The sequence below is a fragment of the Bidens hawaiensis genome, unplaced genomic scaffold (assembly GCF_021521415.1).
Source record: "Bidens hawaiensis isolate Kalapana, Puna unplaced genomic scaffold, B.hawaiensis_p1.1 tig00011791_1, whole genome shotgun sequence".
NCBI classification, from domain to species: Eukaryota; Viridiplantae; Streptophyta; class Magnoliopsida; order Asterales; family Asteraceae; genus Bidens; species Bidens hawaiensis.
The window spans coordinates 470,890-488,098 of NW_027491936.1; the positions used below are offsets into that span (position 1 = coordinate 470,890).

A 17,209-nucleotide genomic window follows, 5' to 3' on the forward strand; every position below is an offset into this window, starting at 1 on the left:
AATACTTTTTAACCCAAAAAAAAACCCTACAATGGCGACGATGGTAGCTCCGGCGACGTAAATGGTGGTGGCGGTGGCGGTGGCGATGGTGGTGGCGACGGCAGTGGTGTCGACGGAGTTGGTGGTGGTTCGATGGTAGTGGTGGTGGTCGTTAGGTGGTGTTGAGAAAGTAGGATGAAGGAAGAATGGAATGAAAAAAAAGAAGGGGGTGGGAATGAATGGTTTTGATGGAATGGGATTCCATGTGTAATGAGAAAGTAGGATGAAGGAGGAATGGAATGAAAAAAAAGAAGGGGGGCGGGAAGGAATGGTTTTGATGGAATGAGATTTCATGTGTAATGGATGATTCCATTCCATTGAGCAACCAAACACCACTTTTTTCATTCCCAATTAATCAATCATTCCATTCCTACTGTCATTCATGCATACCAAACACTACCTAAGTTTCTCCATTTTCTTTATGTACACACTTTGCACGCATACATTGATCTTGAAGCTCACAAAAACATGGTATCACTCTTTGATTGCTTATGTCAAGTATGTAGAGTTTCCGATATTGTCGCTCGTAGATGTATAAAAAGCCTAATCTAGTCTTAAGTTCCATTGTTAATCAACATAACCTGATACATTCATCAACATAAATATCGATCATCTTATTTCATAAATTGAAGGAGTTTTTATATAAGTTATCAGAGGTAGGATGTTAATGACAATCCACGCCAATATACAAAAGATGACTCATAAGACGAAAAACATCAATGATCAAACAATATTGATGGTAAGCCTATTACTTTTAAGGGGCGTCTTGAAAACTTAACGGAGATGCATGACGAGACATGTATACCTTAACTAATTTTCCCTTAGAAACAAGAGGGGTAACAATATTTCATAAAAATGGATGAATGCATTGGTACCTAGTTTATTTTTTATGAAAGAGGTAATTTAGTTGTTATCAGCTCTAGGGGAAGTAAACTTAAGTTATGGCTTTAGGCCACTACTTGGATATACCGTTTAATTAGACCAAAAATATACTAAATAATGATTTAAGTTATTTAGCGTTGTAATAATAAAATTCAAAAAAGGCCCCAAATTTTCGTTTCGTTTTAAACCTACGAAAGAATAAGGGCGACCCTACTTGTTATATGCACACATGTAAATTTGGTTTGTAGAAGTTAATCAGAAAATTATTATTTAACACTTACACTTTTCTTGTGTTTTGGTTGATGTTCTTCCTAAAACTAGAGATGCCTTTTTGGACTATCAAATGGAAGATTTATGTAACTCCAGCGGGATTGAAACTACTTTAGAAAGTGCCATAAACATGACACAAGCTTTTTATCGAAGTTACTGTAGATTCTCAAAAACTTAATTAGAGAAGGTGTTAATAACATGGCAAATTACAACTCCATTACCTTCCAATCTTTCTTTCTTCGCCTTTCTCAGAAAAAAATGATATGAAGAAACCACATGAAAACTTAAGACGAATCAAATAAAACATCCAACTAAAAGGTAACTAGAAAGGAAAATGCATGTCCATAGATAAATCCTGGATTTATATACGAACAAGGTTTGCCGCATTCATTGGAAACATAAATTGTCGCGATCCATTATATATAAGATCAGCAAGTATATGAGACACCGTTTCAGTCGGATGATATAGATCCCAGAAAAGATGATCGCTTCTATTGGAACAGTATGTAGAATTTGGGAGGCAAGGCCCTTCTGCATATAACTTGCCAATTCCACAACAAGCTTCTTTTGTTTCCCAAATTCCTGGAACAAAAACAATATTAAAAGTTTTTTCAACATTCTAAAACATCAAATAATGTACGTGATCAAATAAGGTCATTAGATAGTAGTTAGTATACCATAATTTTGAGGATATTGAATGAGGTTATTCGTGGCACGGTATGTGTCAAAGTAAGAATAGTTGATGCCCGGTGACTGCCTCTTCAGCTTCTTTAGCAAAATCTTTAGACGTATGTTGTACTTTTTCGACCAATAGTTTTCTGCCACATTGCATCCATAAGTTGTGTTCATCTGCAGCCTTTGTGCCGGACAACAACCAATCATTCCAACTCCATTTACCACAAATTTACGCGCTCCCAACTTAATCAACCTCTGCAGTAACATCAACCATTGTATGTGTTTGTTTTCCATCCTATACTGTATATACCTCAGCAAACATGAGTTAAATGATTAATGGTTCAGGACTTACCTTCATAAGTTGTTTGAGGCTGGAGACTACAAGATCAACATATTCTTGCAGGGCGTGTTGCTTTGAAACTTGGGAATCTCTGAAGTAAAATAAGAGATCATTGCTTCCAATCACAATCACAAATAGCGATTTAGCCAAGTGGATTTTCGCACGAGTTGAACCCAATTCTTGAACCAACTGATTATGCACTAAAGAGTAGTACTCTACTTGCTGTGTCAAAGGAATTGGTCCCTGAATTTCGATTTATAAACACGCGTGTTAAGGTTGAAACTTAAAAGCATATATAAAAGCACAAACATTAACTTGATCGATGATCTAAACATGGCACATTTGATCCAAGTTCATTTATGTATAAAACCGATTCTAAAAACGTTTCTAATTGTATTGATGTTACATGTGTTAAATATTACGGGACCATAAAACCATATGTAGTGGTTCAACTAAAAAGTGAAAATAGCCTCCATTACTCCCACGTAGTGATGAGATATTTCACTAACTTTTCCATAAAAAAATGTGTATCACAATTAATAATGTCTTTTTTAATATAAAAAAATGAGTGACGGAATGTGATTGGTTGGATTTGTAGCTAGTCCACTGTCCACACACTTAAGCCCCTTGTCTCATTAGTCGGTTGGCTCCCAAGACGCTCTTTTTTGGTGCGGAGGGAGTTGTTTTGGTTTGGCAGCCCACTACAGACAGTCTAATGTTACGGTATACTTACATAGGGTTTATTGGTTCCATTCAAGATGCCAGCACTCCCCGATGCAAAATTGACTCCGGTAACCATGGCCTTCGTGTCCGTTGACACCAATGACAGATACGGCAGCGCCGATGGTAATCCCACCTTTTCAGCTGCCAAAAACACAAAACATTTTAATTTCAAAACCAATAGAATCACTTATAATAAGTAGCATGCAAGTTATCATAAGTTCATAACATAACCAATACCCTAATAATAATTTGCATGTTGTATAGTCATAGTAATTATATATACATACATAGACAGTCAACAGTATTTTTGCCGTTACTAAAGCGACCTGTCGGCTTTCTGGTTGGAAAATCGACGCCGTTGTGAGGGAAATCAGCCTTAAGAATAGAATTCGAAAGAAAATTGTTGTTTCCAACGTCAGCCAAGGAGTCACCAAACGTGTAAATCGCTGGAACTGAATCACTGCATCCGAACACCAAAGCACTTAAAAACAAAGTGGCAAGTGAAAGACTAATGAAGCTAGGCATTGTTGGCATACGTTGATGATCATAAACAGTGATAGTGATTTATTATTTATATATAGAGTCGCAAAACAGTGATCACGATTTGATGGGAGGCACCCTTCATTTTCGAACTTGTGGCTTATCTAGTATTTTTATGTGTTTATCTCTTTATCTTATTCAAAAATAGGGGTGTAAGCAAGTCATATTGAGCCTAAGCTCGATCGCAACTTGTTTTGACTTACGAGAGCTCGAACTTGGCTCGTTTCAAGCTCTTTTTCTAAAGCTAGAGCTCGGTTCATGAGTCGCTTTTTCAAACTTAACGGTTCATTTATTATGTATTAATTAATTAATATACGTTTTTTTTTAATTATTTCTATGTGTTTTGAGATAAACCTTAAACAACTAAGCTAGGCTCGAGGTCAGTTGTATAGTGTGAAATTAATGCATAGAAGTTCAAAAGAGACAAAACTTAAAAATACATAAGGCTCACTAAAGCTCAACGAGCCTAAATAAGATTCTCAATCAAGGCTCGGGCTTGATAACTAGCTGAGCCTTTTTTGAAGCTTGGGCTTGGCTCATTTCGAGATTTTTTATCAATCCAATCTCGAGTAGCTCGTGAGCGGCTTGGCTTGTTTGCAACCCTACTCTAAACCCCTTTACGTTCATTCAACCAATCACCAATACGACTTCTTGATAACCAAGAAGTGGTATCAGCCCTTGTTTGTGAAATTCTAACCCTCAAGAAGCAAAATTTAAGACCGAAGAAACAACGATGAACATTGAAGTCGAAAGATAGATATTTATGGGTGATCTCAGGCGCCTTAACTTGGGACGACGGGCTGCCCCAAGTATAAACTGTAGAGCTAGTGATGAAATGTGTGGTATAACAACTAAAATTATTGATATTGTGGTGTCCCAGTGAACCACCAAGATAGGGTCGATGATTGCGATTATGTAGACCAAAAAATTCTTGGCGTGTCACAGAACAAAAATGGGAAAATGTGGTGATTCTGGGCATGGAACTTAAAATTAGTCTTATAGTTCTAACCATTGGTGATGATAGGCTTCTCTTTAAGGAAGAGAGAAAATTAACAAAAATAACAAACTGTTTCTATTGTGAAAAGGTAGCACGGATCATGAAGATTGCAGATGACAGTCTCGCCCAAGAAACCAAGGATATCCGAAAACAATGGCATGCTATGTCTTGTTACATTTGTAGCGGAAAATGACATTTTTCATATGAATGCCCACAAAACACAACCACAAATATTTTTAACTATAAACTCACACAAACCAAAGATTCAAAGAATATTTAGTTTGTGGAACCGAGTTTGAAACCAAGGATAAGGTGTGGGTTGTGATGCCTATTACCACAATCACATGGCTGGTAATCGGTCATTATTCACAATGTTGAAGTTAAGTTTTGGGGTTGAAATAAAATGTGAAGAAAAGAGTTTTTAAGTCTATTAAGGAAACAAGAGAAGTGAATGTAAACCTTAATTGAACAAACACACCTATTAAAGGTGTCTATTATGTTAATAGTTTGGATAAGAGCATACTAAGGTTATAATATAACTATATAAGGCAATATTTAATCAACCTCTTAAGAAAGCTGTGTCTTTTAACTGGCTATTCTGACTGAGTTTTTGTTTTTCGTTTTTCTTTTTCGGCCCATTCTAGCCCATTAAAATAGTCACTTTCTCAGCCCATATTTTGGTTATAACTTATAACCCAACATATTACAAAGAACACCCACAATTAGGGATGTACAAAACCAGGTGTTTTTTTTTACAAACTGAACCGTTTTGGGTTTTTGCATGTTTAAAACCGGTTTGATCCAAACCAGTTTAAGCATAGAATTATTCGAACTGATCCGGACCAGTTCGGTTAACCAACCAGTTTAACCGGTTTAAGACAAGAAAAACCGGTTTGATTGTGAAATACCCAAACCGCTGGTTTGGGAACCAGTTTGGCACAAACTGGTTTCAGGAAAGAACCGGTCTGGTTCGGTTTCTGGTTAACCGGTTGAACCGGTTTTTTTTAACGTCTACTCACAATGACCCAAAATTTAATACATGTGTTTATTTGCAATCTTGTAATTATCTTGTTCGAAACATCATATAAGAAAAGAAATCAAGTACTCAAAGCTTAAAAGGTTTTACATCTGATCCATGTGGTCATTTTCATGTAACTCTATAATTATGTTATTTGACTTATTTCCTTAAAAAAAATAAGAAAATGAATATCCCTCTTAATAAAATTTGAAATTAAGAATTAAAAGTCAAAGTTTAATCCATCACCACTCCGGAAGGTTTTCCTAAGGATTTCTTCTTGGAAAGGTCATGGGTTCGACTCTTGAAATAGGGGGATTTTGCTTGTACCCTTTACAAGATTAGGAGTGATGATTGTTAAAAAAAAATTAAAAGTTTAATTCGAATAACAATTTGAAAGGTTCGTGATTCTTGAGAATCTCACAATTGGACAGGACGAAAATCCATAAGTTTATATATTTCTTTATATTCCTTGTTTACAACTTAACAAGTTGTTCTACATTTATTAGAAACGCAAACTTTTTTGGTCCTTTACAGAATAGGTCAGAAATTAAACTTGAAATGGCTTCTTTAGGTGATAACGATCCCAAAAAAGATGGCCACTTCTATTGGAGCAATAGGTCACACTTGGGATGCAAGGCAAGTCGGCTTTCATGTGACCACCTCCACAACAAGCGTCTTTTATGTTTTTTATTCCTACAATATCATCAATGCTAGGTCAATTTACGTAATTTTATATCATTTAGCTAGATCAGTAAAACTACTGTATAGTAAGTACCGTGAGCTTGAGGATTTTGGATGATGTTATTCATGGCACCATAAGTATCAAAGTAAGAATAGTTAATATCTGATAATTCGGATTTCAACTTCTGTAGTAACATTGTTAGACCATTGTTGTACTTTTTCGACCAATGATTTGTTTTCGCCTTGCATTCACCGGTGGCACTATGCTTTCTTTGCGCGGGACTACAACCAATCACTCCAACTCCAGTCACCATAAATTTGCGCGCTCCCATACCATACAACCTCTGTAAACCAAACCAAGTAAGTTACTAAATTGCATAATTCAAAGTTTTCACCCTTTTCTTCAAATCCCTTTGTTTTATTTGAAAGTTAGCCCTTGTTTTAGCAAAAATGTTTAGTTTCTTATAGGGGTGTCAATTCTTGACACGATCCGAAACTCGACACGAAAAATACAGGTTCTGGGTTGGCTAACACGACCCATTTTCTTAAATATGTCAACCCGAACCCAGCCCGTCAAAAAATGGGTTGACCTGTTGTTTAACAATTTTATAGAAGTTAATATTTTTATTTTAGAGATAAGATGTTTTAAATTTTAATGTTAGATACTTAGTTTGTTAATTTCATATATCAATTAACTTTTAAAAGTAAAACTAATTTCTTTTTACACTACTTATATCTACTTTTTACTTATAATAATTTTACTTTATTAGTTCTAACTGTATATTCTCTGGTTATTTCTTTCTTTTGTTCTTATCTTGAGCTAGATATGTAAACTTAGGTTTGTTAATTAAGAATGAGAGATAAATATACAAAAACAATTACATTTGTCACAAATAATTAACAAGTTTTATATCAACAAGAGTAATTAATTGTTTAAGTTATTACTAAGTCAATAGATATTACTCATATTCGTATATGAACGTAAAATTGGTTGACCCGAAACACGATACGAATTTAAATGGGTCGACACGAATAAAAAAATGGGTTGGGTTAGGGTTGAAGAATCTCAGCACGCTAACCCGGCAACCCGAAACTCATCAACCTGTCAACCCACCAACCCGACACAATTGACACCCCTAGTACTTTCTTAGTTATAGCTCGCAATGTAAAACAATATGTACCACATTACTCTCAAAATATAAAAGACTTGTATGTTGTTTTTGCTGCTGTTATTATTCTTATTATTTTCAAAGAAGTTCACAATTTATCAGATTTAGAAATCAACTAGTTTGTAACTAGTAAACTAAACTAGAAATTAAAAAAAAAACAAACATTTTTAGGGACACCCATCACTCATGACTACTAACATAGAGAAAAGAGTATGTGCATCATAAACTACAACGTCTTAGAAAACAAGAGGTTTACCTTCATATATTGTATGAGGGTGGACCCCATGAGATCAACATATTGTTGTGGGGTGTACTTCTTTGAGGCTTTTGAGCCGTGGTTGAAGTAGGCTAAGAAATCATTGCTCCCAATCACAATCATAAATAGTGATTTTGTTAAATGGGTTCGGGCGCCATCTGCGCCCAGTAGATGAACCAGCTGCTCATGCACCAAAGTGTAGTACTTGACTTGTTTCGACATTGGTATTACTTGTTTCTGTGTTTGTAAATCATAACAATATTATTTTGTAATCAGATTAATAACTGGATCGAATGCCATGGGGTATGTCAACTTTTTGTATTTACAGCGATTTAAAAGTTGTCCTCATTTGTAAGTGATTTGTTAAACAATTGTAAACTATGTAAGTCGTAATAGGGCTGCAAACGAGCCGAGTCGAGCCCGAGCTGGGCTCGTTTAGCTTACATAGAGCTCGAGTTCGGCTCGTTTCGAGCTCTACTTTCAAAGCTCGAGCTTGGCTCGGGCTCGGCTCGTTTACTATATATCAACTATTTTTATATAATTATAATTATTTTTATATATTTTTTTCTATTATAACTTTATGTATAAAATAATATATATTGTTTAGTTATTTTTATTTATTTTTTCATAACATTATATATATTAATGAATAATTATTAAATATATATTTTAAAAAATTATATAAATGGCAGGCTCGTTTAGGCTCGCGAGCCGGTTCAAGCTTGATAAGTGAAGCTCGGGCTCAAGCTCGTTTATTAAGCGAGCTTATTTTTAGGCTCGAGCTCGGCCTCGGGCTCGATTCAGCTTGGCTCGATCGAGCTTTTTAACGAGTCGATCTCGAATAGCTCGGCTCATTTGCACCTCTAGTCGTAAAGGTGAGAAGCGAATTCAAGCAAAGTAGCAAGGGCCGAAGCGAGTTCAGGCAAAGTTGGGGAGCGAATTCACAAACTTAAATTTTAGTTTCTTTTTCTTTTTATATGCGAGACCAACAAAAATCATTATTTAAATACAATATGGTTTTCAAAAAAATTCATATCATGATATAAAGAGTGAAAACTAATTCACAGCAGTATATTTCAACTTTTGAGAAACGTAAGTACAAGGAGTTGTTATAAAATAATCAAATTATATGTTTAATAAAATATTGAAAAAATAATAATATTTAAATACTAGAATTTGCTCTCTTGACTTTAGGCTTAGGATGAGATCAGGATTGTACCGAAACCGACCGGTACCGAAAATCCTAATCATGAAAATCACAAATTTTTGGTATCGGTATTAAAATTTTTGTTTCGGTATCGGTACCGGTATTTAAGGTTAAATTTGGGAAATAACGGTACCGAATCGCATCATACCGGTACCGTACCGACATCGAAACTCAAAACTTTAGTATCGATTCGGTACCGATTTCAGTACCGGTACCAATCGGTACCGGCACCGAATTTTCTCATCCCTACCTGCAGAGTTGCAAAAATCCCGACCAGGCCCTGATTAATCAATAGTCCTCACTTCACTGATTAATTTTGGACTAATCGGCCAATTACTTAGTCAATGGTCAAATCCGGCCAATATCAGGATTAATCGGTTTTTCTGATGAGGTTCTAGACAAAATTGGCGGTTTCCGATGAGATTCCGGCCAAAATCAGCGGTTTTCAACGAGATTTCAGCAAAAATCAGCGGTTTTCAGCGAGATTCTAACCCCTTACCGGCCAAAATATGCTTGTGTATGTAAAACACTGAAAATTACATATAAAAATATGTGTGTGTATATAAAACAGAAAATTAAAGTCCGATCTAACTAATCCCGATTAATCTCGATTAATCTTAATTAATCGCTAGTCCTCACTCCACCGCTCGACTAATGACTAACGATTTTTACAATACTGCCTACGTGACTTTGCTTGAATTAGCTTCCCACTCATTAGACTTAACTAGTTTTACGCCAATATTACTAAGGCGTTAAAAAAATGTATGTTCTATTTTTTAGAAGGTTCTAAAACCACAATGGTTTTGAGACGTGATCTTACAAAAACGTCACCGGTCTCGTTAAAGATTCTGGCACCTCCTGATGCAAAATTGAATCCAGTGGTTGGAAATTCATTTTTTCGCATCAATGCTAGATATGGTTGCGGCGAAAGTAATCCCACCTTTTCAGCTGCCAAATAACAAGCTCGCATGATTCAAAAACATATTTGATATTTTTAATTATCACTCCATTTTTTCTGATATAGTTAAAGGCTTAACTATAAATCATATAACATACCTAGAAAGTCAGCAGGGTTTTTTCCATTACTGAATCGGCCAGTAGCTTTTCCACTAGAAAAATCTATACCGTTGTGAGGGAGATTGGCCTTTATAAGTGAATGACTAAGGAAATTATTGTTGCCGACGTCCACTAATGAGTCTCCGAAAATGTAGGTTGCCGGAACAGATTGACAAAGAACACTAGGCAACAAGAGGAGAACACCATAAAAAAACAAAGACGTGATGAGATTAATCGGAACTTTATTGTTGGAATTAGCCATTTGTTGGTGGATGGTCTTGAATAAAGGGGTGATGAGGGTGTTTATATAGGCTTTGAAAATGAATGACCAAATTAAGACTTAAAGTGAAAAGGGTCAAACTTTTGATTACACTGATTGATGTTATTCGATTACAATGTGATTATTGTCATTTGATATTTTGATTACAATATTGATTACCTTTATGTGCAATTTTAAAAAACTTTCAATCCTTTTCACTATAAAAGATTACTAAAAAAAATCATAGTTTTTGTTTTGGTCAAAAATTAACAACAATTATTTCGTAACCAAATTAGTAATCGGGACTTGGTGCTTGTATGAAATGAACGTAAAAGTGCTTGAACACGAGGATTTGTTGCGAGGAAAAAACCCGTTATCCTTAGGATAACAAGCAAAAAACCCCGGGTGGTGAAAACTATCACCACCGGTTTATTAATAATAAAGGTGTTTACAATTGTGGAGCTCAAACTTGATCGTGATTACAGAGAATGCGAGTGCTAGTAAGTTCTCGAGTGCTAGAATGTGTGTGTTATGATCCGTATAGAGCTCTATTCATACAAAAATAAAACTAACAAGAAGTCCTATATTTAGGGAAGCTTTTAGACTAAATCAATTAGCCATTAATTCCGTTAGATAGCATGTTTCCTTAGTTGTCACGCTTTAATAACAGTAAGTGCGAGTCCTCAGAAGATCAAGCAACGGTCTTTGACCTGGTAAACATGGGAAGTAGCAAATATCGTGTTAGTTATATAATGTAATTAGGATACCAGTTATCTTGGAGGATACCGCATCCTGGATTCGTTCTGAATACAATCTTTGCTGAGGATACTGAAAATCCGTACCCTAACAATTGTCCCCGAATTTTAACGGCTGTAGATATGCACTACAGCTGTAAAATTTTTGAATTTTGAATTTCAAATCTTCGCATGCGTGGTAGATTGTTGATACACGTGTCACTCATCCGCCCTTTGGGTAAACCCTAGGCCGGCCTTATAATTACTTGGATAAATAACATTTCCATCCATCTTCTCTTCTATCCAGGTAACTTCTCTCTTTTCTTTTTTCTGTATCTTCGCGAAATCATGAGTCCAAAGCTTTCTTCTTCCGGTATTGAGGATTTTGTGTCTCAGAATCTCCTCGCTAGTCCTGCGAACAAGATATGTATTTTTGGAAACACCGATATCGCGAACCTTCGATCTTGGGGTTGTTTTCCTGCTGAAACTGTTTTTCGACCTTTTGATGCCGCTTTATCTTCTGATTTTGTTTCTAAAACCTGGATTTGCTTCCTTTTTTTGCCGTTTAAAATCGGTTTTTCTTACCCATTTCCTGCCTTTACCACCGAGTTCTTTTCCAAAACGGGTCTTAGTTATGCCCAAACCATGCCCATGGTTTGGAGGACCTTGTTCGTTTTAGAGAGGTTAATTGCTGACCATGCCCTAGATCTTACCCTTTCGGATCTTGCTTCGGTGTATGACATTCGCAGCCATAGGTCTTCAAGATATCTCCTTAAAATTAAATCCGGTCGATCTCCGTTGGTTTTGAAAAACACCCAGAATAAGGATTAGTGGAAGAGACAATTTTTCTTTGTTAGGAGAGATTCTCTTCCACAGCCCGATACCCTTTCGTATCTCTGGGTTTCCAAAAGTAGGATACTGTATCTTGAAAATATGTGCTGAAATCTTTGTAATTGATATATATTCTTTGGTTTTTTGTAGCTTTGAAGCTCTTTGAGATCGCTCCTCCCACCAAAGAAACCGAGGATAAGCTTGCTTCCTTCTTCCTTATTGACGAGGAAGAGAGAACGTTTTATCTTCAGTCAAGCTTTCAAGAATCATCTCCGTCCTCGAGTTCCGTTATGTCTGGTAAGAAACATTCGAGATGTTAATATGATTTTTAAGGATCAGAGATACTAACCTGTGTATTTGTAGGCAAGTCTGCTTCTGCTTTTGCTCTTGAAGATATTGACAGCATGGTATCCACCTAAAGCACCATCGAGAAGGAACATGTCCCTAGTTCTATCCCTCGACCAGAAGGCAACCGCGCAAAGGGCTTTAAAAAGCCGAAAAGTCAAGAGACCAGTGAATCCATTCCCATGCTCGACGTCGATTTCCATGATGCCGTAAATAAGACTTAGCAGTTATTTTTTCAGTTTGTCACGATCTCCTATATTTTGAAGATAATTTATATTGAGGATTCTTTATCCTTGTAGGGCCTTGAGTATCTTTCCTCCCGGTTCGCTGCCATGAGCCTCGAACTCCATGAAGCCCACACTCGTATCTCCGAACTGATGAAGATAGGGGTCACAAAGACCAGTCTTCTTGATAAGAAGACCAAAGAGCTGGACGACGTGAAACTGGAGCTGTCACTGGCCAAGAAGGAGCTGGTCCATCAAAAGGCTGAAGGATTGGTAAAGGTTTATGAGGCTATGGAGGGGACGAAAAAGTCTGCTGCTGTTTCCGTGTTTCAATCCTGGCTCAGGATGGCTAAGGAAGCGAAGGAAGCTGGTCTGGACATTCCCTTTTGGGATGTAGGTGGTTGGGAGAGGGTCTTGGCCGAGCTGAATGGGGAAACAGTGGAGGAGGCTGGTCCGAGCGGAGCGGAGAAGGTTGTAGAGGAGGCAGTGGATGTGGCGATCAAGGGAGCGGTGAAGGCGGTTGGTGATGAGGTGCAATTGGGTAGTGATGGCAATAAAGAAAATGCTTGAGCCCAATTTTTATGTGTTTGTGTTTGGTGTTGGGTTGTAATTTACTTTTTTGTTTTGAACAATATTATGCTTAGGATATTATGATACATGGGTGGAGGGATCTTGACTTTTCAAGACGAAGCCCATGTTATCTTGACTTTTGGACATCTGGCAATATTCAGGTGGAGGGATCTTGGCTTTTCAAGACGAAACCTGGGTGTTGCCATTTTAATTTCTTGCACTTATGATTAGTAATGATATGATCTTTTGGCTTTAAGCATCGTGTCCAGTAACTTATAAGTTTTAGTTGGAATATTATATGTCTTTAATTTTTTGAAATAAGTTATGTCGAGGATAATGTATCTTGAAAACATTTTCTTGAATATTTATAGTTTTAGAAAATATATCTCTAAGACATTTTGTCAATATATCTTGAGGATCATATATCCTGAACATGAAATACTTTTATGTTTTCAGCAAACATAATCAAAAGACTTATTAGGATTTGAAAATATCTTAAAGACAATAAATCATTATGCCTTGTGTGAGTTATCACAATCAAACCAAAAGATCTTACTTTGAAATATAAATCGAGTAATAAAACTAAATGTAAAGAGCACCTTCATGTAGATCCTCTAGTTAGCTTACATATGATGTCCCCAATTGTTGAGCCTTTTGAAGTATCACGTTTCTGGAATTTTGCTAAGTCAAAAACAACTTTGTAACATCTCTCCATTTCGTGATCGTCCGATCTTCGATCTGTCAAAATAAAGTTAGATAATCCTGGCGATAAAGCCCATTTACTGGCGATAAAGCCTTTGCACTAGCGACTAGGCCATTACTTGAGAGACATGAAAATGTCTAAGCTTAAGATAATACCGGGGAAAGTCCCAAACGTACGGGCATGTCAATGCCAAAACTTTAGATAACATGAAAATGTTATAAACCTTAGATAATATGAAAATGTTATAAACCGTATGTGTGACACGTCTGCCACTTATCTTAAGGATTCGGTATATAGCCAACAACAAACGGATTATCAGCTGGTCTGGTCCGCCTGCCTCGAACTACATCCGAATCATCGTGCGCTCCAGGCGATCGTTAGAAAGGTGAAGACCTTTAAACCTTAAGAGATATCTAAGATATCTTATTCGTGCGCTCCTGGTGTTCTTTAGAAAGGTGAAAAACCTTTAAACCTTAAGAGATATCCAAGATATCTTATTCGTGCGCTCCTGGCGTTCGTTAGAAAGGTGAAAACCTTTAAACCTTAGGAGATATCAGGGATATCTTATTCGTGTGCGAGGTGATCAGCCTCTAACTGTTGTGAAGATAACGTATTCTTGGGATACTGCAAAACACTAAATTCTTGATGATGGGTGGGTGTTAGCCTGGCTAACACCCCTCCGATACTTAAGTCAGTAAACTTGATTTAGAGTTAATAAAGTTCAAAAGTGTAAAAGCAGATGAGGGAACATACTTTTATCTTAAGGATACGAACATACCAGTCAAGGATACAATAACATTTCAGATTTTTCGTATTTGTTTAAACCAATTCGAGAATGTAATTCGGATCTTTTGAACTATTTAAAACTTGTATTTATTAGTATTTAACTTGGTTTAACTTATTTTATAATTTCATAACTTTCAATTATGCCAAATAGCCCTTAGAAACCTTTAAAATCGCTTAAAACGGCTAAAAATCGCATTTTCGGAAACTACATGGACTAATTTTGCCAATTCTTTCCTATTTTAGATTAAATTAATATAACTTAAACTCAAATAAATGTTATTACAGATGCCAAGACGTTTTCTTGTTGTCCAAGTCGAAATCTCTATGTTATTATACCCGATTCTGTCATTAATTGATTATTCGATTTCCTAAAATAGTTATTTCCTAATAAACAAGCCTTAACCCTTAATATTTAAACAAGGCATATTATAAAACCCTAAATTATTACTTCAATATCAGCCACCATAACTAAAATTCACGAAATTCCTTTCCCCATCATCGGTTTCTTCAAGAATTTATCAAGTTCGTATTGCTTCGTTGACTTTCAAGCTTCAAGACCCTTTGACCTTAATTATCTCTTGTTCCATTCATCGTTTGGGTAAGTTGTCTTCTTCAATATTGTAGATTTCTATATGTAGAACAAAAGCCCTCAATCAATTTTGCCAATTGAGGGAGTCTCGGTGGTCAATTGGACTCAAACCCGTTTAAGGGCATAACAGTCAACAACTTTGACCAATCAATTTCTCATGCTTCTGATCAGAACCAACATTCGGTCCAGAAGACTTTTATTTTTGTAACGAATTTTAAGGCTACTGACCAAAACCCAATTTCCGACTCGCTGTTCGAATTCTGGTCAGTACCAGCTCGCTTAAATCTTTAATTTAACATAACCGGAGTTCTAGACGTCCGTTTGGATCGATTCCAGCGGTATTAAGTTCGTTTTTATTTATATTATCATATCCTAAAATTTTAGATTCTGAATTGCTTATATCGTTTGACGTGTAGTGGACGACTCGCTTCGTATTTCTATTCGTTTGTCGTTAATCTAAGGTGAGTTCATCATTCCCCTATTTTACTCAATTTTCTAAATGTTTTTGGGACATATGCGTATGTATTCGTATTTCATACTATATATATATTCAAACAAATGCATATGTGTTATTGTGAGTGATTTGATCAAATATACGTGCTACTTGCTTACATATGTTACCATTCAATCAATCATATATTGGGATTACTATTCAATCAATCATCTAGCGGGTGTTCCTGCTGGTGACCAACGCCCGATTCGCTTGGCAATGGTCTACATACTTGTTTATGGTTTGATTATATTTACCGCACTTATCACGTTATGCTTATTTATACTGTTGTGTCAAACTGGTGATATTCTCACTCAACTTTATGTTGACAATGTCCATTTTATGCGCATATGTAGGTTGCTTGTATTGAAGATTGAAGTCTGGACATGTAGACAAGACCTTAGGATATAATCAAGATAAACATTAATTGAGCTTATGTTCATATTTGTATATTGTTTGTTATAATTGGATAATGTGTGTATTATTTGAATAAAATAATTAATTAGATATTGTCATATTTTATATATGATAGTATATTCGAGCTGTGAGTAATCGGATCACGCCCCGACATTTCCGCCTTAGGTTGGGGTGTGACAGATACTAGCAAAAATACGTCGTGAGATGGATAGCGTTCCAAGCCCTTGGTATAGGAATACCTTCCATAGTGATTAACCTATAGACCCCTTTTCCTGCTTTTGAATCAATCAAGTAGAGACCTTCCCACTTTGGAGCTAACTTCCCATCTGTTGGGTTAGTGGTATTCTGAAATGCTTTTCTTAGCACCATATCTCCTACTTGGAATCTTCAAATCTGAATATTGTTGTTGTAGGGCTTGGATATCCTTTGGTGATATGCTGCCATTCTGATCTTGGCGAGATCTCTGAGTTCATCAATGGTATCTAAATCTTCAGTAAGGCGTTGGTTGTTGGACTCAGTATCTTGGATGCTGGTTCTTGTTGTGGAGATCACCATCTCTGTAGGGATAACAGCTTCGGCCCCAAACACCAAAGAGAAAGGTGTTTGTCCCGTTGCATTCTTTGAAGTGGTTCTATCAGCCTAAAGAACAAATGGTAGTTCTTCAGCCCATTTTCCCTTCTTGGATCCTAATTTCTTCTTCAAATTGTTGATGATGATCTTGTTACTTGACTCTGCTTGACCATTGGCTTGAGGATGTACTGGAGTTGAAGTCACCATCTTGATTCCCCAACTTTCACAAAAGTTGGTTGTTCTACTACCGATGAACTGTGATCCATTGTCACAGACAATCTCTGCCGGGATACCAAATCTTGTCAGGATATTGCGTTTGATGAATGAGATCACATCCTTTTCTTTAACTTGGACAAATACCTCTGCTTCGATCCACTTGGAGAAGTAATCCGTCATAGCCAGCATAAAGACCTTTCCACCAGGAGCCTTGGGCAGCTTTCCCACAATATCCATTCCCCATTTCATAAATGGCCATGGGGATTTGATAGGATATAATGGTTCAGCTGGTTGATGCAATATGTTGCTATGTCTTTGGCAATCATCACACTTCTTGGAGAAATCCATTGCATCATTCTTCATTGTTGGCCAGAAATAACTTGTCCTCAGTATCTTGGATTCTAAGGCTCTGCCCCCAGTGTGGTTTCCACAATCACCTTCATGTATATCCTTGAGAACTTCTTGTGCTTCTTGATATTCCAAGCATCTCAAGTATGGACCTGCAAGTGATTTTCTATACAAAGTATCATTTAGGATAATATACTGGGTTACCTTCATTTGGAAAGCTCTTGGATTTTCTCCTTCTGGAATCTCATTGTCCTGAAGATACCGCATTATAGGA

General features: G+C 36.5%; 1 protein-coding gene and 1 pseudogene across 1 annotated transcript; both read right to left on the minus strand.

The window, feature by feature from the left end:
• Positions 1–1,552: 1,552 nt before the first annotated feature.
• On the minus strand, positions 1,553–3,454 carry LOC143539015 (GDSL esterase/lipase At5g55050-like). The gene is made up of 5 exons (XM_077032443.1): positions 3,217–3,454; positions 2,940–3,070; positions 2,219–2,449; positions 1,869–2,121; positions 1,553–1,773 (listed from the first exon to the last, which is right to left on the minus strand). Exons 1-5 carry the CDS (start codon positions 3,452–3,454, stop codon positions 1,553–1,555), a joined length of 1,074 nt encoding a protein of 357 aa, XP_076888558.1.
• Positions 3,455–5,957: 2,503 nt separating this feature from the next.
• On the minus strand, positions 5,958–10,115 carry LOC143539016 (GDSL esterase/lipase At5g55050-like; annotated as a pseudogene).
• Positions 10,116–17,209: the final 7,094 nt, after the last annotated feature.